Below are 22,234 nucleotides of genomic sequence, written 5' to 3' on the forward strand. Positions count from 1 at the left end.
GAATTTGATATAGATCGGTATCTTTCTTGTAAATATGTATCTGCATTAATTGTTTACGTCAAATCAATAATAATAATAGTAATAAAAATGAATAGGTCCTACCAAGTTTTGAACTCGGGTTAGTGGATTCAGAGTCCAATGTCCTGACCACTAGACCATAAGACCAATTTGTACCAAATGCACAAAATAAGCAATTTGATGTCATTGTTTTAGAATGACGTGCAATTAAACAAATTTGAAAAGAGAAAAAAGCCTAAAATAATACTAGTGTTTTCACGTGGAGTATTAATAGTCCTTTATGTTTGTAGTATTAGTGCATTTTTCTTACTCCTTCGAACTTTTGCCTATTTTTTAACATTGATTTTGTTCACAATTTTATGTATGAATGTTCAATCGTCTTTTTATATATTTAGTAGAAATAATAATAGGGCAAACTACATAAATCCCACTAGTTTAGATCCTAATTACTAAGATTCCCGATAGTTTCAAATATTACTTCTTCTACCATATTTCATGCTTAGGATACACGAGTTTGAATCTGTGAGATACATGTATTTGCCGAATTTTAAAATCGAGATACATATTTTATTTGTTTAAATTAATTGGTTGTAACTGATTTCCTTAATTAGAAGAGTAATTGAGGATTTTCAGAATCGATGGATTTTTAATTTTAGAAATTTAAATTAATCAAATCCCTTAATATAAGACGGAAATCAAGGAGTATTGTATATATGTTTAATTAATTTTATTTTATTATTCTTTGAAATAATAAATCCATTAATATTATTAATAAAAGACAAAAAACATGTATATCTTGGTCATTTAATTTGATTAATTTCATTTTATTACTCTTAAAATAATAAATACAATTATTTGATGTATCTATTGGATACAAACGAAACATTTAGATACATGAGTATCATACAAGTACATTCATATGTATCATAGAAGTATTTAATATTAATTTCGTGTATTTATTATATGTGTAAAGTATTTTAGTTTCATGTTTCTATTTATATGACCTAATATTAATTTCATGTATCTATTTATATGATCTAATTTTAATTTCGTGTATCTTTTATATGTATCTAGTATTAATTTGATGTACCAATTATCAATTTCATACATTATATTCAAAAACATGTATCTCAGATACATAGTAAGCGTATACATATAATTATGTATATCTAAATATGGAATGTAATTGAAACACATGAATGTAGGAATAAATCACGAGTGTAGAGTATTTGTCTTATCATTTATCCAAAAAAAAAGTAAAAAAATTTAAAATTATTTCCTTTTTAGCATCTGAATTTTTTTCTCATAGAGACATATAATTTTAACTTAGACACACGAAGTCTTAACTAGATATATATACAGTTGATATGTATTCAACATTGTTGCACTTGATGTGTATCTAATGATATATTTGTTCTGTTAATTAAAGCTTTGCGTAATTCTTCCATCTTGATTGGGTTGTTCCTATATTTAATCTATTCTCGGGTTGAATCTTGGCGGATGAAGAGTCAGTCCCTGCAATGAGAAATTCATAAGTGAAAATAAACAAATAAAAGTTGTTTAATTTAGTATAATATTGTTAATGCATAGTACATTTAACAAGAATCATCCGATTTCGAGAATGGTCAGTCACTTAAATGTTTGAGAAACAATAAAATTAAAAAATATAAAGCCTAATTGTAAAAGTTTTTTAAAAATTGAACTTCAAAACATTATGAACTTTAACTCAGACACAATACTAAGATAAATAAAAGTAATAAAACAATAGAAATAAACCTACATGCATTATGCTGATTTGAATATGCAAACATGTATCGAGAGAATAAAAGAAAAAGAGAGAGAAGATGAAGGAAGAAAGATGGTTGGGTGGGGGTCGGGGTAATGTCAGATGTAAGAAAGAGGAATGGGTAGGGATGGGGGCAATGCCAGATGTGAGGAGGGAGAAGAAAGAGGAATGAGTGGGGGTGGGGGGCAACGACAGATGGAAGAAAGAGGGAGAAGGAAAGAGGGTTGGTGGACGTTTGGGAGGGGGAAATTCGATGGATCATTAAGGAATTTAAATTTAAGATAATTATTCAATATCATATTTAAGGAGTTTGTGTATCTGATTAAATCTTTTAAAATATATGGTATAAATATTAAAAGTGATAGTATATGTAATTATTTTAAACTAAAGGTAATATAGTATATATGGTAGTGATATATGTGTAGTTAAGTAGTTTTTCCATAATAGGGGGCTTTCATTTGAGAGAAGGTGAGAAGATGAACGCCTTATTTTGTTCAGTAAAAATATTTTACAACTATATAAATTAAGAACCTACATTTGCTTGTTGAACTATATCAATTTATTATTGACATAAGATGTTGCAAGAAAAGAAAAAAAATTCTATTATTACACGTGAAATATATGAATCTCTCTATTTTAATAATAATAAAAAAGACAAGTTTAACGACGGTTTTATGATCACTTTTGGTTTGTCGTCAAGCTTGTGGAAGAGATTATTTATACCAAGTGGAAGGAATATAGTTAAAAATAGCTAGTTATTACTAGTGTTAACTAATGATCTTTGTAAAATTGTATGTGTTTTTAAAATTTATGATAACATTTAATCACAAGCATTTTATTATAAAAGAACACGGAGATATGAGATTTATTAATACGACGCGCCTTAGAATATACTGATACCTCCCTTGTTTTTGATTTATAATTTTGCTCATTTGGTAAGATTAGATATATAAATATTAATTGGAAAAGCTGATAATTTTCACAAATAGTAGAATTTTTATATTTACAAAAAAAAAAAAAAGTATAACTTAAAAAAAATCTAAATTAGATATTCAAACAAAGTTTTAATTTCAAATCAACATAAATATAAATTATTAATTTTAAATCATTTTTGGACTTAACAATTGCTCTGAATTTGGGGCAGTAAATATTGATTATTTATGAGCAAATGGTGCCTATAATAATGTATTTATGACAAACCATTATGATAAGGTATAAAAGATTTGGTCGACAATAATTAATTATGACAGTGTGAAAGAGGCCCTATTAGTATTTCTATTGGATGATAATATAGTTGATTATACACTCCAACCATACATGGTATGTTTTATTTATTTGGATTAAAATAATAATTATTTCTACTATATTTTCAATCAAAAGAATATTTTTATTGATGATATAGAGACATATAATCTTGATATGTGTTCCAAATTAATTATTTTGGTCCTACTATACAGGTGTGCATGAGTCATGTTGAATTTAATATTGACAGAGTTAGGTGGAAATTCGTGGGTTCAGACGAATCCAATTGTGTTAGCCTTTACTGTAGATCTTGTATTTGTACTAAAAAATTATATATATAAACTTGTGAACCCCTAATAAAATTAATTGACGGTTTACTACTAAGAAAGAGACCGTGGAAATGCTTTTAACATTAGAGTTATGGGTTCGAACCCCCTCTCTCTTTTTTATAAGGAAATTTAGAACCCCCAAACTTTTAATTTATAATTGAACCTTGTTATTTAACTGTATTATAATATGGTTTTATTATAATTACAATCATATTATTATTATTATTATTATTATTATTATTATTATTATTATTATTATTATTATTATATCCCTGCCTGTCTATATATAAAGCTTATCTATGCATCAAAGTGATTAAGCAAACATCAATTACAACAACTTTTAAAGTTATGAAATCACATATTGCTCTCATCCTGGTCTTTTCACTTGCCCTGGTATGTGTTCTCAGTTGTTTTTTATCTTTGGTGGATTAGCTTATTTGATATGTGTTGTTAGTGGGAGGTGATAGATATTTTGTAGAATCAATCGAGGTGCACGTAAATTGGCTTCGGACATCATGGTTACAAGTCTAATTAAAAAGAATCCATTTTTGCTTTTTAATTAACTAGCATAATTGACATTTGATTAATTTTTCTACAAATTACCTAGCAGCTTTAGCCCATTTAGTTAGGGACTTAATTAAGCTACGTACAAGAATCATTCATCTATATATGTAACATGAATATTGATATATTTCTGAAATTTCTTTAAATTCCACTGATACATAAACATACACTCAAATTTGACATTATTTTACTTAAATACTTTAATTTTGAACATTCCAACTTACAAAATATTGGTCATGTAGACACCTCCAGAATATACATGTCACATTAAAGTCGAGTGTCTATGAGACACAATAAGGATGGGTTGGAGTGTTTACCTGACAGTTGTGATGTCTAGATCGATGTACATGTACTCTCAAAATTGGAGTACTTACTTGTCCGTTTGAGACTAACTTTTTAATGTATGTTCATATATTATGCCATGTATGAACTATGTACTCACAAAAAATTAATTAATCCATATATATAGCTTGGGATTAAACAATTTTTTTCCACTTTTGGGCAGTACACTGATGCAAGAAAAGACCCTGGAGAATACTGGAGAGATGTGATGAAAGATGAGCCAATGCCTAAAGCAATCCAACATCTTATGCCTCAGCCACATAAAGAGAAAATTGATTGTCACAAATTATCTTTTGAGCCAATTCCTAATGTATCTAGTTACCATAATGATGAGGTTGGTCTGAAACAAGAAAAGGATTTCGAGCCAAGACAAAATGTATCTAGTTATCATGATGATGACAACGTTGATCTCAAACAAGAAAAAAATTTCGAGCCAAGGCCAAATGTATCTAGTTATCATGATGATGACGTTGATTTCAAACAAGAAATTTTTTTTGAGCCAAGGCCAAATATTTCTGTGTACCATAATTGATACTATGGCATATAAAGAGTACTATGTGTGAGATTGTCTTCTGGCTATTTTTGTGCCTCCCAATGTTAAATGGATCATGAATAAATAATAATTACTTGATGGTTGTATTCAATTTTCTCTTGAATTTAATAGTAGTATTATTCGTAAATCTCAACTTACTTTTTTTTTTTCAGTCCAAAAAAGAATGATATATTTTCTATATTTAGTAGTAATAATTTAACTTTAAATTGTCAATTTTATCCTTAATAAAATAATTTATAATCACACTAATTTCTGACTTATTTTATATCATAAGTTTCAAAAATCTTTCTTTCTTTCTTAAACTTTGTGCCTAGTCAAAACGATATGATGAACCTCTCGATGTACCACAAGAAAATGAGCACCAAGATCGTATTAATTTCCGCTAAAATTTAAATTTGATTTGGCTAAGCACTTCCCAAGCCAAAACATAGCTAGGGATTAGCCACTGATTGAATCCCTAATTAAATCATAATCCTTGGAGGGAAAACGATTAGCAGTAATATTGGTACTACTAGATGCAAAGCCCTATGCTAGCACGAGGCCAATAAATCATACTAAAAGTATTCTTATATATTTTTCTGTCTAAATTTATGTGATATATTTATTTAGTCAGCCCCAAAAGAATCATATATTTGATAAATATTTAATGATGTTATCAATATTTTATCCATGTTAAGTTTCATTATTTGATTAAAAACATTTTTATTGAATGAGATCAAATTATCAACCGAAAAACATCTCTAAAGCACCTTTAAAGCATATATAGACATTGAACTACTAAATATATATTTGTTACATGCATGAAGCAGACATATTGATGAAGAGATTTGAAATTCTGAAAAATACTCTCGACAATTTGCATGATATAGATAAATTGATGAAAACGTATATGCTTCTAGCCTCTCATCAGTAGTGATATTTTCAATTTTAAAAAAAACTATTTTTAGTGATGATATTTTCAGTTATAAAAAAAAAAAACTATTTTTATTGATGATATTTTCAATTTTTTTTTAAAAAAACTATTTTTATAGATGAACCAAAAATCCTTAATTATTTGGTCTTGACATCAATAGCGTGTTGCCTGCAATATGGTGTTATTATAATTATAATTATAATAATTATTATTTTCATAGTTTCAATTTATTTTGTCATATATTTATTTTTAATTTGTTTAAGAAATAAAAAAAATTGGCAACTATTTAATTCCAACTTTTCTAATGACATATTTTTTCATACATTCTACATATGTTTAGTTGTAAATCATAGGATTCAAAAGTTTTTTAATACTTTTTTAATTTTTATATTAATTTAAATTAAATAAATAAATTAAAACGAAGAGAGTATCATAATATCTTTACCTATCTATAAAGCTTATTCTATTTGCATCAAAGTGATTAAGCAAAACATTAAACATCAATAACAATATAACAATATTGCTCTCATTCTAATCTTTTCACTTGCCTTGGTAAGTGTTCATAGATATTCTCTATGTACCTAATTACTTGTTCACATTTTTTTTTATAGTTGTCCCTAATTATTTGTCCATTTTGACAAATCAAGAAGGGACAATATAATTATCTATTATACCCTCAATTAATTACTTTGAAAAATGTACAATTTCTTGAGAATCTTAAAATTTTTAATCCATTCACTTCATAATTAATAGGGGTAAAAGGGTAAATTCACTATGTCAATAATTGACTTCTTAATAAGTGTGTCAATTTAAAAGTGAACAAGTAATTATGGACATAGGGAGTAATTAATTACTTATAAGCCTCCCTATGGGAAGTAAGTGTACATTAGTTATTATATTATTTATTGTTGCTATATTATTTTCGTTTACATTGTTTTCAACATGATTGTTTTTTATACTTCTGTCGTTCAATAATAATTATTCACTGTACTATTTTGGGATGTTCAATAATATTTGTCCACTTTATAAAATCAATAAATAATTTTACACTTAGTTCATAATTTACCCTTATTATTAATTATAGTCATTCTCTATTACATTTTAATTTTCAAGACATCGTATTTATTATATTCCAATGGTGATATATAGTAAAACTATCCTTCTATTTATAATTTCTTAAGAAGTATGCAAAGTAAATAGTGGACAAATATTGTTGGACAGAGGAAGTATTATATTTGTTTTACACATTTGTGTTTTGATATTCTTTAATTGAGTCGAGAGTTTAAAATTGAAAACAACCTCTCTATCTTTATAAGATAAGAATAACAATGTATACGCACTTCACTCTCCCCAAATCTCGCTTAGCTTGTAAGCTATATTAAACATGTTGTTGTTGCAAGCATCGATGATGGAGGTAGGTTAATCTATATATATTATTTTTATTTTATTGATGCAAGAAAAGGCCCTGGAGAATATTATTAGAGAGATGTAATGAAAGATAAGTCAAAAGTCTAAAGTAATCCAACATCTTATGCCTTGGTCACATAAAGAGACCAAAATTGATTGTCAAGCAAATCTCTCAAGGTGAACTCTGGAACCTTTGGTTGCACTTGCATTAAAACTTTTCGAGACTACTATGGAGGATGTTTTTTCGGTTTCATGCATTTCATCTTCCTGTCAATACAAAAGTCGTTACTCTCCGTGATGTACTATCAAATGCCGAAAAATGCAACTTCTTTTTGAGTGTTTCAATCCCTTTAATTTACTCTACAACAGGAAGATCATCGATATATCCAACTACAAGGATGATCAACTTCAGTTTCGAGGTAAAAGATATTTCTCAAAACTTAAAACTTTTAGACGAGGTGATCACTGATCACACAATTCAACATGATAACAAAGTAGATCTCGTCTTGGGTACAAGATAGCCTCATAGTCACCCATCATCGACAACAAAAAAAATCAATGTGATTAGCCTAAGAAAAAGAGTCAAGCCCGCACGTAAAAGGACACATGGATGATATAATTAAATATTCAATAGTGTTCTCTATCTTACGATTTAAGCTTTTAGATAAGGTGATCACACAATTCCCAACATTCCGTTCTTAACAAACTATTCTTATTGAAGTTGCGCTACATCATGATTGCGCGGAGTTTTCCAAGTCCACACATAATTAAATAACTAAGAGTATATGCTCTCTCTAGCACAACTTACGTTTTAGAGGTGGCAATACAATTCAACATGATAACATAGCATATAGAGGCCGAGGTTATAAGCTAGCCTAATCGTCACCCATTGTCAAAAAAAATACACAAGCTTTGGCCTAAAAAATACACAATATGCTCTATCTAACAATTTAAGCTTTTAAATGAGATATTTAGATAATTCAATATTTTTTATCAATGCACACTAAAATTCCTAGATATGGTCTTGGACCAGCTTACGCACATCTCGACTAATTTCACAAAGTATTTCCTTCCCTCCACCAATATAAGTATCGAATAACTATGTCCACTCAACCTTTGTTTCTTAGCATGCAACATATTGAAATAATGAAAACACAAATTCAAATAGTTTCTTTTTTTCTTTTTCACATAACAAATGCAGAAAAAATAACACATTCTTCAATATTATAACCACATACAAAGGTCATTTTTCATTTTAAAGGAGAAATGAGGAAGGGGATTACAAGGCGGATAATAGAATATTTATGAACAAATAAGGTAAAAAATTCAGGTAACCAAACAACTGAGCTACTAAGATTCCCGCAACATAAATTTCAAAAATGATAAAAAAATATAAAATACCTCAAATGTAGAGAACTTCCAGGGTGGGGAATGAGGAGCCACAACAGAACATTCCCCAGATTGCATTTGCAACCAATAAAAATAACAATTTCTAATTAAAAAAAATTCAGCTTTCTTGGTTTTGACAAATAAAAACCAAGATTTTGCTGAATAATAAAGAAAATTCAAACAATTGAGGAGGAGGATGAAAATTATAAAGAACATTCAAATTTCCAAAAACCAGATTAGTGAAAAATAATGTTCTTTTTTTATTTTAAAAAAACTCAAAAAATAAGTAAAATAATTTTTTTGGCAAACTCTTGAACCTCTATGGTTGTAGAAAAATCCCCATGGACAAGCTTTGAATTTTTTTTTCTCTTTTGTTTCCAAAAGAGAGAAAAAGAGAAATGAAAGTCAATTTTTTGAAATTATTTTTTTCTTTGTTTTATTTAGGCTCAAGCTGCTTATTTTCCGGGTGTTCAATGTTGTTTTTCCTCAGAATTTGATATAAAAAAAACACAAGGAAAAATTAGTATGAAATAATATTTGGAGATTATTTCAAAATTTGTGTGATTGTTGAATAGGTTCATTATTTCTAGGAAAATTGTATGAAATAGCAAACTATTGTTTTATTTAAAAATATACCTTAGACTGGTTTAAGAGTCACCATTTAATTTTTGAAGGGAAATTAAGAAAACTGATTTTTTTTCCAAAAGATTAAAACAGGAAATCAATTGAAAAATATTTAAGGGGGTTCGGGGTTCTTATTAACATTTCGGGAAGGGTTTAAAAGTATCCGAAATGCCCGCTAATACGCGGTTATCCGGCTATTAATTTTTTGGCTAAAAATACTTTAACTTAATTTGAATAACATAATTGAACTATTTTATAGTTGAGACGGTTTAAAAGGGGAAAAGGGAAATATTGATCTATGATCTAAATGTGATACTTCTCAAAAATTTATTCTTTTAAGTCTTTTGAAAGATGATCGATTTAGTTAAATTGTTAAAATGAAATGAGCGCCTTTTGGGGATTTGAACTTTTCGACCCTAAGATTAACGACAAATACTAACAAGCAAAACAAACACAGTAAAGTAAAGAGGGAAAGAGCCCAAGTTTGGTTTTTCTGTCAGCCTGGATCAATACTTGGGACCATTTTTATTTTGGGCCTTTGGCCCATTTGAGTACCTATCCTAAACTAACATAAAAAGAAATATATTTTTTATATGTGGGCCTTTGGCCCAATTCTTTCACCTGTCCTAGACTTCTAACAAGATAAAATGACAAGGGCTTAGACCCAGAACAACAAAATACAATTTTGAAATAAAGGGTGGGCCTTTGGCCCTATTTTCGACTCTCCAAGCTATATTGCATGTTCTTCTGAGACCTGTTCGTCGATTCTTAATAGGCTGGCTGACTCGGATAAAAATGGAATATGAGCCTCCGTGGCCCCAAGAAAAATGCGAGAATAGAGTCCGCGAGGACCCGGACAGATTTCACATACAATGGACAAAGAGAACAAGAATTAGTAACCAACAATATTATTTTTGAACCAATCATTAAATAATAACTGCATCAAAGGAATACAACTTATCAATAGCAAACAACTAGCAGTAATTTAACTAAACACTACATACTAGACTGTTAGACAAAGAAGTATTTGGGAAGCAAAGAAACTAAGCTATTAAAATTAATTCCATGCTGATAAATATATATATATATATATATATATATATATATATTGAACACGAGAAAAAAGTCTTATCCAAGCTTAAGCTAACATAGGAGTATAAAATGGTGAAATATGGAGCAATTATAAGCACAAATAAACAACAACAAAAATAAAAATAAAAATTACTAGGCAGTAGCATCATAACAAAGTGAAACACTAAAAAAAAAAACCATTTTTTAGCCGAATTAACTCACATCATTGATCTAAAACTAGAATTCTAAGCAAAACAAATAATAATGGATTCCAACATATCACTTAAAAATCACCGACTACTCTATGCTTATCCAAATAATATCACTTGTAATATTTAAAACATGAGATGGGATACCATAAATGTAACAAAGGACCAGATCACATGCATTATATAGAGGAAAACATGTAGAACCAATATACTGCCACTTACTATACTAAATTTTAAACATATTAGAAGAAGAAGATTCCACCAAACTATTATATTAAATAAAAAAAATAAAAAGTAACAGGACCCACATATGACAAATATTGCACAAAATTAAAGCATGGAAGTATGGATTTGACTACTTTTTACTGAAAGAGAAAGGATGACTATATGCATATTGAACAACTTTGGGGAATGACACAAAAATAGTAAAAACCAAGAATTTGAACAAAAAACCAATATTGGCAACAATGAACTCCAAATAATAAGGAAATATGCATATGGTAACGATTAAGAAAGTGGAAAACAGATTTATGTAATACTAAAATGAAGTTAAAAGCTTTGTTCATGCACAAATCACCAAGAACAATATTAATAAAGTAAGACAAGAATTCACCGACATGAATAAAAAAAAACGGACTTCAACATTTTTTACAACTCCACGTAAGAGATGAAGGATGAAACAATCACGCTTCAACACCTAGAGATAGACTGAGAAAGTATCACGACGAGCCAAACAAAGCTAAAAACAAATGCTTCAGGATCATATGGTGAGGCTCAAGGCTAGCAATACAAACACACTTTGCATTCTTCAGATAGATTAAAAAAAAAAACTAGAGATAATCGGCTTATCATAACCTAACAGACAACCAAAGAAAGACTCAAGCCGAAAGAAAGTAGACAAACTGCAACATTAAAACAACTCGAGAGCTAAGAGTAATCAGAGCACTCAAACGCTCAACATGGAGAACAATACGTTAATCTGTTTCTGAGCAAGACAACATGAACATATCTAGCATTTTTAAAGAGAGTACCGTCAATATTCGGCCTATATTCAAGCGATAATCTAAGAGACATGAGTCTTTTCCCAAACAACGATCGACATCTAAACGAGAAAACTACTTGAGAGATCAAAATAGACATACAAAGGCCGAGAAGGAAGAAGGCCATAATCGAAATAAGGGCGAGATTCTCACCTCTTCCTGGGCAGCGAAATGGAGATCGAACGAGCCAAAGATATCGAGCTTCTACCACCACAATCTTAGACCTCAAAAAATCCTGATAAACAAGCGAAGCGAGTAACAACGGAATGGATAGAAAAGAGGTCTTCCTTGCTATTTTTTGTGTCTCTTATGTATCTATATTTTTTATATGATTTTCCCTCTATGTCTGTATATCAACAGAGATTATAATCTTTTTCCAATTTTTCTCTAACTCCCCCAAAAATAATAATAATCCCCCTTCAACAGTGACTAAGAGGAAAAATATATAGGGGATTTTTTAGGGTAGAATTTGGGGGGGGGGGGGAGATGAAAATCCGGATGGATAGGACCCAATTCAAAATTCAAATCCTCAAAAAACTTACACCAAAATAGGGAAACACCCTTTTCCGAGCTCTTCAACCCCATTCCGAAAAGGGAAAGGGGAGATTGCGTGCCTCTGCCTACTGTACGATCTCACAGGCAAAGCAAAAGGAGAAGACGTCGAAAACAAATTAGACGCTGTGTAGCTTCCTTCTAGTTCACGTTAGCCACTGGATTCGGGTCAGTCCGCTGGAACGCTGGGCTGCTGGGATGGGTTTCGATTTTCTGGGCTTCTTCGCGATGAAGAAGAAGACGCAGGGTCGTCTGGTTGTATTTGGGATCGCTGTATGTGGGTGGGTATTATAATGTTGGGTAATTTTTGTGAAGGAAAATGGAGTGGACCGGGTTTGCGTTGGATTGAGTGGGTTGAGGAATTGAAAAGTGGGCTATTGAATTGGAAAAGGGAATTGGCTTTGGGAAAATATTGATATTGTTGGCATATTGCTGCTGATGTATTGAAGTGGGCTGCTCGAAAATGGCCCACCCTCTCGGTCTTGCAATTAATTCAAACATAGCCAAATTGAATCAACATTTTTAACCGAAATGAAGTTAGTTGGTAATTCGGCTAAAAAACTAAATAAGGCGAATCAATAAAAGATTAATTGGCGAGCTTCTTAATCTTAATGGAATAAAATAATTAACCTGATAAAAATAACTAATTCAACAACATAACTATAATTCTGTCACGATCCGAGCCTACACCCTGGACGTGGCCGGCACTCGAAGACCATTGCTGGTCCCCAAGCGAACCCTCATCCTGGCTGATTACAAGCGGAAAACTGATTCAAGCATACAAAGCTTAAAAACTGAAATAAAAGTTCATAAAACTTAAATACAAACTTTAAGTCCAAAGAAACCTCTGTATAATAAAATATATACAACTCGCCATAAAAAGGCAACTTTAGTCTTTAAAACATTTAATAAAATAAATGATACAGACTTCTCAACTATACTGACTATCTATGAAGCCTCTAACTGATAAAGATGGAAGTCGGGACAAGACCCACGACATCCTAACAACTGATATAACTGAAAGGTAAATGAAATCCTCCGAAATCAATTAGGCTCACCATAGCTAACTCGAACTCTCGGATGTATCAACGAAGCTCCTGTTGATGATCCTGAATACCCCTGTCTGCATCATGAGAAGATGCAGGCCAAATGACTCAGTACGTGGAATGTACGAGCATGTAAGAGGAATTCTAAAACATAAACATAAGCTTGAAACTTGATAGAAATGAAACATACTTACCTCTTCTCAAACTTACTCAACTCAAAGAATACTCAAGGGTACTCAAAATTACTCAAACTTACTCAACTCAGAAGTACTCAAGGATAAGATACTCAACTCCGAGATTAGATACTCAACTCAAGGATATGATATTCGACTCAAAGATATGATATTCGACTCTGGATACTCAACTTTGAATACTCAACTAAATATGACTGAACTCATTTCAATATAAAGCAATTTAAAACAAGTGCAATATAAAGAAACAAACTGTTTAAAAACATGCTGTCAAATCCGTGTGTATGCAAGGATACAACATAATTCTGAAATGTATATAAATATACAATAAACTGATGTATATAAAAATACAATAACTTATGTGGGAGTTTCTCTAACCGACAACCATCACATAAGAGCTATAGTGATGATACAGTGATCTACCTTACGCTGCCAGCGCATCCTATACCCGGCCAAAGGTATAGGACCTGAACTACTAATGGATCCACTAGTCTATGTGAAAAGGATTCATCTAAAAAGTATGACCCTTTTCTACCCATGATGGCTATATGATTTATGGGGGCTGTGAGTTGTCTGAACTCTCCACCATATCGATGCTCAATACTATTCCCAAAAATATACTAGCTCTTATGTTTTAAAAAACATACTTCTTTCTGCTGATTTGAGATAATTGCTCAAAAACTTAGCTCAAAGGCTATCTTGGAAATCTCAGTTTCCCTACTTGCTTCATTTAGAAAGCTATTACTCTTTTCTGAAAACTAGCCCGAAGGCCTTTTGGAAATCTCAGTTTCCGTTCTTATTTAAATGTGAAAACATTTATAAACTCTTTGGGAATACTTAGTCCACATATACTTTTGAAGAAAAAGACTTCAAACTTTACTCTTCACTCTTTACTGAACTCAAAACTTAAGTCTAAAACAAAGGTAAAACATTTGTAAAAGACTTCTTAAAATGTGGTTCGTGTCGAATGATGGACATGAACGACTCAATGCAAGGTTTTCAATAACCACAGATAGAACTCAAATTCTTGGAACTCAAGAACTTCAATAATACTACTCATTTCAAGAATTCTCAACTTAGAGGGTTCATGCGGAATTATAACCATGAACGACTCAACTTAAGGACTCAAAGATACTTCTCTTCTCAAGACTGCTCGACTTATAGGATTCATGCGGAATTATGGGCATGAACAATTCAACTCAAAGACTTTATGGGTAACATGTAATAGTCCCATGCTTAGAAATATAATCTCAAAGGGGATTAGGAACTCAATACTCAAGACTTAGAACTTGAAGATACTACTCCTCTCAAAGATACTCAACTTTTGGAGTTCATGAAGAATTTATAGGCATGAACGACTTGACTCGTAGGTCTATATAACATTATGAAACTCATGTATGTGACTCTTCTCATTCTCTGACTTACTTCCTCAAAACTTAGTTCAAATCGATAGATGATCTCAAATGATTCACAATTGAACTCAAAGGCTTTCTTGAACTCTACTCTTAACTCTCTCTTGAATTTGAATTATGAATTCAAGAGTTATGATTCATGATATGAAGGATCTCAATAACTATATAGTTATTCGATAATTAGGAATATAACTTTTAAAAGAAACGTGAATTCAAGAACTCAAAATCAACTTATCTCAAGAATACTCAAATCTAGGGAAAGTATCTTAGATTACTCTTTTACTGATCTGAAAGTAGAGGTAGGGCGTGAGGATGAACTAGTCCAACACTATGATAGCCTTACATACCTAGAAGAACAAGATTCTTGAAGAATCTTGAAGAAGAACTTGATTAGAAGCCTTGAACCCCTAGCTTGAAGGTAAACAATCAAGAAAACCTTTCTTGAGATTCTCGAGTTAGTTTCTTAAAATCTCTATAGCCAAAAATTATGATTTTCATGAGTGAAGATGAAAATCTGATTGTTTTGAGCTTTTTAATTAGTCAACAAATTCGTTGATGGTTTTCTTGGAGGTAAAAAGACAAACGATTATTTTCAATATATTCCCGTCGGCAAATACGTAACAGCACTGTATAGGTTACTAAAATAGTCATAACTTTTTACTCAGATATTGGATTGACGTGAAATTGGTGGGATTGGAAAGTAGATTCAATTAACTTTAATTGGATAGGTTATGGCTCACGTAACTCTTAATATTCTAAGAGATATGGTCGTTTAAAGTTGACCCAAGCAGAATCTTACATCAAAACTTAATGAAACTTCAAGAACACTTATCAAGAACTCATCAAGAACTCTAATCTTTAAATTTCAAGAACGAAATTACGCTGAATAAATTATGATTGGCGTGTGGGTGAAAGAACCCAACACTATGGAAGCTTACATACCTCTTAGGGCTTAATCCCATGGTGACAATCTGCAACAACTCTCAAGCATCTCGACGAACGCTTCGATCCTTTCTCTTTTCTCCTCTTTTCTCTTCTTCTTTTCTCTTCTTGAACTCTCAACTAAAACCCTAGGTGTAAAATAGGATTATAAAACTGAACCTAATCAGATTAGACCCTTAAAATATTATTAAAAACGAATTAAATCTGGTTGGCTAAGGAAAAGACCAAAATACCCCTCTTTATTTTCGGCTAACTTTCCTTAACTGGACAGCCTATCTTCAAAAGGCCATATCTCACTCATCCGACCTCGAAACATAGCAAACTCCGCGGCGTTGGAAAGATAATTCAAATATCTTCGCTACGGTATCTCGTAGCACACCTAATTCATCCTGAGACAGGAGTTATGGTTGTTTGAAGTCGACCCAAAACTTATACTTAAGCATAAATAGCAAAATTTCAGATTTTGCTATTTCCAATTTAATTCTTTTTGAAACTCAAGGTGCTACATCTAGTGACCTTAACACTTAAAGAAATTTTAAACTCCTTGGTAAAATCTCACTCACTACGAAGAACGGTTCGAGTCTTAGTTCAAAAAATTTCTGGGGTGTTACAAATTCAAACTAAATTAGATTAATAAAGCGTTTAACGTTAAAATAATAATAATAATAATAATAATAATGAAATCTTTTTTCAAGATAGTTTTCAAGTATTTATAAAATATAGTAGCTACATACGTAACAATATAAAACATATTTATTATTTAAAATATTATAAAAGTGTATAAAATTCTTAAAATATCTTGAACATATTTTGAATTTTTATAAAATTAGTTATTTCAAATCGTTTGGAATTAAGGGCTCTTAAATTAATTCTTATCGTGGAGGGTCAAAATTAGGTGTCAACAATTGTCCCTCATTTTACTTGGATTGATGCAGGAAATTCGAGGAAAATGAAATTGACCGACCACATCTTCATTCTTTAGGAGAGGGATTTGGTATGGATTTTAGGAATTATGGCCGAACCCCAGAAATGAGTTTCATACATATCTCAGGTTATATGAGAATTCAGGCCACTTGTAGTTCGATATGCTTGATTTGACGCACAATTTGAAATAATGCAAAAGTCATCCCAATATCGGATTATGAAGAGATCAACATGCTCGAGAATAAGATTTCAGAGCAAATGATGGAATACAACCGAGTTTCAACACCGATTCTGCCTACATATCCCCCCCCCCCCCCCCCCCCCAACTTAGGGAATCAGGCTGCTTGTAGTTCGACTCAATCAGTTGAAAAAGAAATCTATTATGCTAGATCACCTTCAATTTTGGAAGAGCGACAAAGTAACTCGAGTATGAAAAAGAGGCTTGCAACCTCTTAGCCATGAATGTGGCGCACTTCACACCCATAATCAAGAACTTACACGGACATAATTTTCAAAGCTCTTGGCGCATTGTCACTTGGATTGGAAAGATGCCTTCGGTGAACCCAAAAATTTCCGGATGCGAAACTGAAACCGATAAACCTAGGGAAAATTATATGAAATAGCAAACTATTAATTCAAATTAAATGTTATAGCCATAGTTTATTTTAATTGTAATTCGCAGCAAACATCCCCCTTTTTGGTCATCTGATTCGGTATACAATTAGTCATTTTATACATTTCAGTATAAAATGTATAAAATGTGTTTGTGTTTGTATAAAACGAGAGAAAAGTGTATATACAAATACAAATACATATATTTTCGTCCTATACACTTATAATTATACAAATACAAATCTTATTATACAAATTACAATATATAAATGAATTTATACAAAATTGAACAATTTGTATAAAATTGGATGTTTGTAGCGAATTATACAAATCAAAAGCTCCACAACAAACATAAAATTTGTTATGGAGCGCAATTATACAAACTATAGTTATACCATACAAATATAATTTTTATGTTTGAAAATATGTAAAAATTGCTCTTTCTAGCTTCAAACTTGAAATATTGAATTTAAAGTTTGAAAAAAAAAAAAAGGTTATTAGAGTTTTGTAATTCTTAAAACTTTAATTTTGTAGTTATTTGATGAGTCAAAATACGGGTTTGACATTTAGACATATACGAAGTTGACACATGGAAGTTAGAGTCTAATCAAATTTAGCTTGCACGTGCAATATTTGTTACGTTTGATTATCATCATCTATCCCCTCAAAGATCTGAAGTGATGATATAAGTCAAACTAGCTTTGGAATAACAATAATTAGAAGTGCATCTATGATCAGTCAAGATAAACTTCTTGATCAGTAATTTGAGTTCATTTTTGTGTCATATATATGCATTAATAGGTAAATTTATTAAAAAGTAATGCTTAAAGAGATTGACGTAGATTTTGTTTCTTTAAATTTACCTCAAAAGAAAACACAAAAAATGAGATTGTTTACGTCAAATCAATAATAATAATAAAAATGAATAGGTCCTACCGAGATTTGAACTCGGGTTACTGGATTCAGAGTCCAATGTCCTGACCACTAGACCATAGGACCAATTTGTACCAAATACACAAAATAAACAATTTGATGTCATTGTTTTAGAATGACGAGCAATTAAACAAATTTTAAAAGAGAATAAAGCCCAAAATAATCCTTGTGTTTTCACGTGGAGTATTAATAGTCCTTTATGTTTGTAGTATTAGTTCAATCGTCTTTTTATATATTTAGTAGAAATGATAATTTCATGTGAGAGAAGGTGAGAAGATGAACGCCTTATTTTGTTCAGTAGAAATATTTTATAACTATATAAACTAAGAATCTACATTTGCTTGTTGAACTATATCAATTTATTATTGACATATGACAGAAAAGAAAATTTTCTACTAGTGAAATCGGCATGATGAACATCTCGATTTTAAAAAATAAAAAAAAGGACAAGTTTGACGATGGTTTCATGATCACTTTTGGGTTGTTGTCAAGCTTGTGGAAGAGATTATCCGTACCAAGTGGAAGGAATATAGTAAAAAATAGCTAGTTACTACTAGTGTTAACTTGTGATCTTTGTAAAATTGTATGTGTTTTTAAAATTTGTAATAACATTTAAACATTTATTTATAAAAGAACACGGAGATATGAGATTCATTAATACGACACGCCTTATGAATATACTGATACCTCCCTGTTTTTTATTTATAATTTTACTCATTTGGTAAGATTAGATATATAAATATTAATTGGAAAAGTTGATAGTTTTCATAAATCGTAGAATTTTTATATTTTAAAAAAAAGAGTATAACTTAAAAAAATCTAAATTAGATATTCAAACAAAGTTTTAATTTCAAATCAACATAAATTTAAATTATTAATTTTAAATCATTTTTGGACTCAAACAATTGCTCTGAATTTGGGGCAGTAAATATTGATTATTTATGAGCAAATGGTGCCTGTAATAATGTATTTATAACAAACCATATCAAAATATGATAAGATATAAAAGATTTGGTCGACAATAATTAATTATGACAGTGTGAAAGAAGCCCTATTAGTATTTCTTTTGGATGGTGATTTAGTTGATTACTACACTCCAACCATACATGTTACGTATGTTTTATTTATTAGGATTAATAATTATAATTTGAACTATATTTTCAATCAAAAAAATATTTTTATTGATGATATAGAGACATATAATCGTGATATGTGTTCCAAAAATCCTTAATTATTTTGGTCCTATGTACTATACAGGTGTGCATGAGTCATGTTGAATTTAATATTGGCGGAGTTAGATGGGGATTCGTAAGTTCGGACGAATTCAATTATTTTAACCTTAACTGTAGATCTTGTATTTGTACTAGAGAATTAAATAAATATATATGTATATTAACTTGTGAACCCCTAATAAAATTGATTGACGGTTCATTGCTAATTGTTGTTGTTGTTGTTATTACTATTATTCTTATTATTATTCTTATTATTCTTATTCTTGTTGTTGTTGTTGATTATTATTATTATTCTTCTTCTTCTTCTTATTATTATTATTATTATTATTATTATTATTATTATTATTATCGATGCTGTTATTATTGTTATTATTATTAATATTGTTATTATTATTATTATTGTTATTGTTATTATTATTGTTATTATTATTGTTATTATTATTGTTGTTATTGTTGTTGTTGTTATTATTATTATTGTTGTTGTTATTATTGTTATTGTTATTATTGTTGTTATTATTATTATTATTATTATAATATCCCAACCTCTCTATATATAAAGCTTATCTATGCATCAAAGTGATTAAGCAAACACCAATTACAACAGCTTTTAAAGTTATGAAATCACATATTGCTCTCTTCCTGCTCTTTTCTCTTGCCCTGGTATGTGTTCTCAGTTGTTCTGAATAAAGTTATTTAATGTTGTTAGTGGAAGGCGATAGATATTTCGTAGAATCAGTAGAGGTGTACGCAAATTGGCTTCGAACATCATGGTTACAAGTCTAATTAAAAAGAATCCATTTTTGCTTTTTAATTAGCTAGCATAATTGACATTTGATTAATTTTTCTACAAATTACCTAGCAGCTTTAGCCCATTTAGTTAGGGACTTAATTAATCTACTTACAAGAATCTTTCATCTATATATGTAACATGAATATTGATATATTTCTGAAATTTCTTTAAATTCCACTGATACATAAACATACACTCAAATTTGACATTATTTCATGTAAACACTTCAATTTTGAACATTCCAACTTACAAAATATTGGTCATTTAGACACCTCCAGAATATATGTATCACATTAAAGTCGAGTGTCTACGAGACACAATGAGGATGGGTTGGATTGTTTATTTAACAGTTGAGACCAAGTTGAGATGTCTAGATCGATGTACATGTACTCTCAAAATTGGAGTACTTACGTGTCTGCTTAGACTAACTTTTCAATGTACGTTCATATATTATGCCATGTATGAACTATGTACTCATAAAGAATTAATTAATCCATATATATAGCTTGGGATTAAACAATTTTTTCCACTTTTGGGCAGTACACTGATGCAAGAAAAGACCCTGGAGAATACTGGAGAGATGTGATGAAAGATGAGCCAATGCCTAAAGCAATCCAACATCTTATTCCTCAGCCACATAAAGAGAAAATTGATTGTCACAAATCATCTTTTGAGACAATTCCTAATGTATCTAGCTACCATAATGATGAGGCTGGTCTCAAACAAGAAAAGGATTTCGAGCCAAGGACAAATATATCTAGTTATCATGATGATGACACTGTTGATCTCAAACAAGAAAAGGATTTCGAGCCAAGGCCAAATATATCTAGTTATCATGATGATGACAACGTTGGTCTCAAACAAGAAAAGGATTTCGAGCCAAGGCCAAATATATCTAGTTATCATGATGATGACAACGTTGGTCTCAAACAAGAAAAGGATTTCGAGCCAAGGCCAAATATATCTAGTTATCATGATGATGACAATGTTGGTCTCAAAGAAGAAAAGGATTTCGAGCCAAGGCCAAATATATCTAGTTATCATGATGATGACACTGTTGATCTCAAACAAGAAAAGGATTTCGAGCTAAGGCCAAATATATCTAGTTATCATGATGATGACAACGTTGGTCTCAAACAAGAAAAGGATTTCGAGCCAAGGCCAAATATTTCTGTGTACCGTAATTGATAATATTGCATATAAAGAGTACTATGTGTGAGAGATTGTCTTCTGGTTATTTTTGTGCCTCCCAATGTTAAATGGATCATGAATAAAAAAATACTACTTGATGGTTGTATTCAAATTTCTCTTGAATTTAATAGTAGTATTATTCCTAAATCTCAACTTACTTTTCTTTTCGGCCAGTCTCCAAAAAGAATGATATATTTTTATATTTAGTAGTAATAATTTAACTTTAAACTGTCAATTTTATCCTTAATAAAATGATTTACACACTAATTTCTGACTTATTTTATACCATAAATTTCAAAAAAAAATCTTTCTTTCTTAAACTTCGTGCCTAGTCAAAACGATATGATTAACCTCTCGATGTACCACAAGAAAATGAGCACCAAGATCGTATTAATTTCCGCTAAAAATTAAATTTGATTTGGCTAAGAACTTCCCAAGCTAAAACATAGCTAGGGATTAGCCACTGATTGAATCCCTAATTAAATCATAATCCTTGGAGGGAAAACGATTAGGAGTAATATTGGTACTACTAGATGCAAAGCCCTATGCTAGCACGAGGCCAACAGATCATACTAAAAGTATTCTTATATATTTTTCTGTCTCAATTTATGTGATACATTTTTTTAGTCAGCCTCAGAAGAACCATATATTTGATAAATGTTTAATGATGTTATTAATATTTTACCCATGTTAAGTTTCATTATTTGATTAAAAACTCTTTTATTGAATGAGACCAAATTATCAACCGAAAAACATCTCTAAAGCACCTTTAAAGCATATATAGACATTGAACTACTAAATATATATTTGTTACATGCATGAAGCAGATATATTGATGAAGAGATTTGAAATTCTTAAAAATACTCTCGACAATTTGCATGATATAGATAAATTGACGAAAACTAGTGATATTTTCAATTAA

The 22,234-nt window shown here is 30.4% G+C and overlaps 1 protein-coding gene and 1 non-coding gene across 3 annotated transcripts; one reads left to right on the forward strand and one right to left on the reverse strand.

Moving 5' to 3' along the window:
• The first annotated feature begins 3,661 nt into the window (after positions 1-3,661).
• Positions 3,662-21,424, forward strand: LOC125810188 (organ-specific protein S2-like). Of its 2 annotated transcripts, XM_049489719.1 has the most exons (3): positions 3,662-3,768; positions 4,445-4,615; positions 20,833-21,424. In XM_049489719.1, the coding sequence occupies exons 1-3, from the start codon at positions 3,724-3,726 to the stop codon at positions 21,307-21,309; spliced, it is 693 nt and encodes a 230-aa protein (XP_049345676.1). In that variant the 5' UTR covers positions 3,662-3,723; the 3' UTR covers positions 21,310-21,424. The 2 variants fall into 2 exon arrangements, with proteins under 2 accessions (XP_049345676.1, XP_049345677.1); XM_049489720.1 differs by lacking the exons at positions 3,662-3,768; positions 4,445-4,615 and adding an exon at positions 19,947-19,991 and having other exon boundaries at positions 20,662-21,424.
• On the reverse strand, positions 18,094-18,165 carry TRNAQ-CUG (transfer RNA glutamine (anticodon CUG)). The gene has a single exon. It is a non-coding gene; the product is annotated as a tRNA-Gln (tRNA).
• Positions 21,425-22,234: the final 810 nt, after the last annotated feature.

This window comes from Solanum verrucosum, unplaced genomic scaffold (assembly GCF_900185275.1).
Source record: "Solanum verrucosum unplaced genomic scaffold, falcon-dt-bn FXZP01000281.1, whole genome shotgun sequence".
Lineage (NCBI taxonomy): Eukaryota > Viridiplantae > Streptophyta > Magnoliopsida > Solanales > Solanaceae > Solanum > Solanum verrucosum.

What these genes read in the sequence shown, in the direction of transcription:
- LOC125810188 (XM_049489719.1), top strand. Translation starts at nt 3,724, where the DNA reads ATGAAATCACATATTGCTCTCATCCTGGTCTTTTCACTTGCCCTG. An exon ending in TGGTCTTTTCACTTGCCCTG is followed by an intron (nt 3,769 to 4,444) that starts GTATGTGTTCTC and finishes ACTTTTGGGCAG; the next exon opens with TACACTGATGCAAGAAAAGA. An exon ending in CTAGTTACCATAATGATGAG is followed by an intron (nt 4,616 to 20,832) that starts GTTGGTCTGAAA and finishes CATAATGATGAG; the next exon opens with GCTGGTCTCAAACAAGAAAA.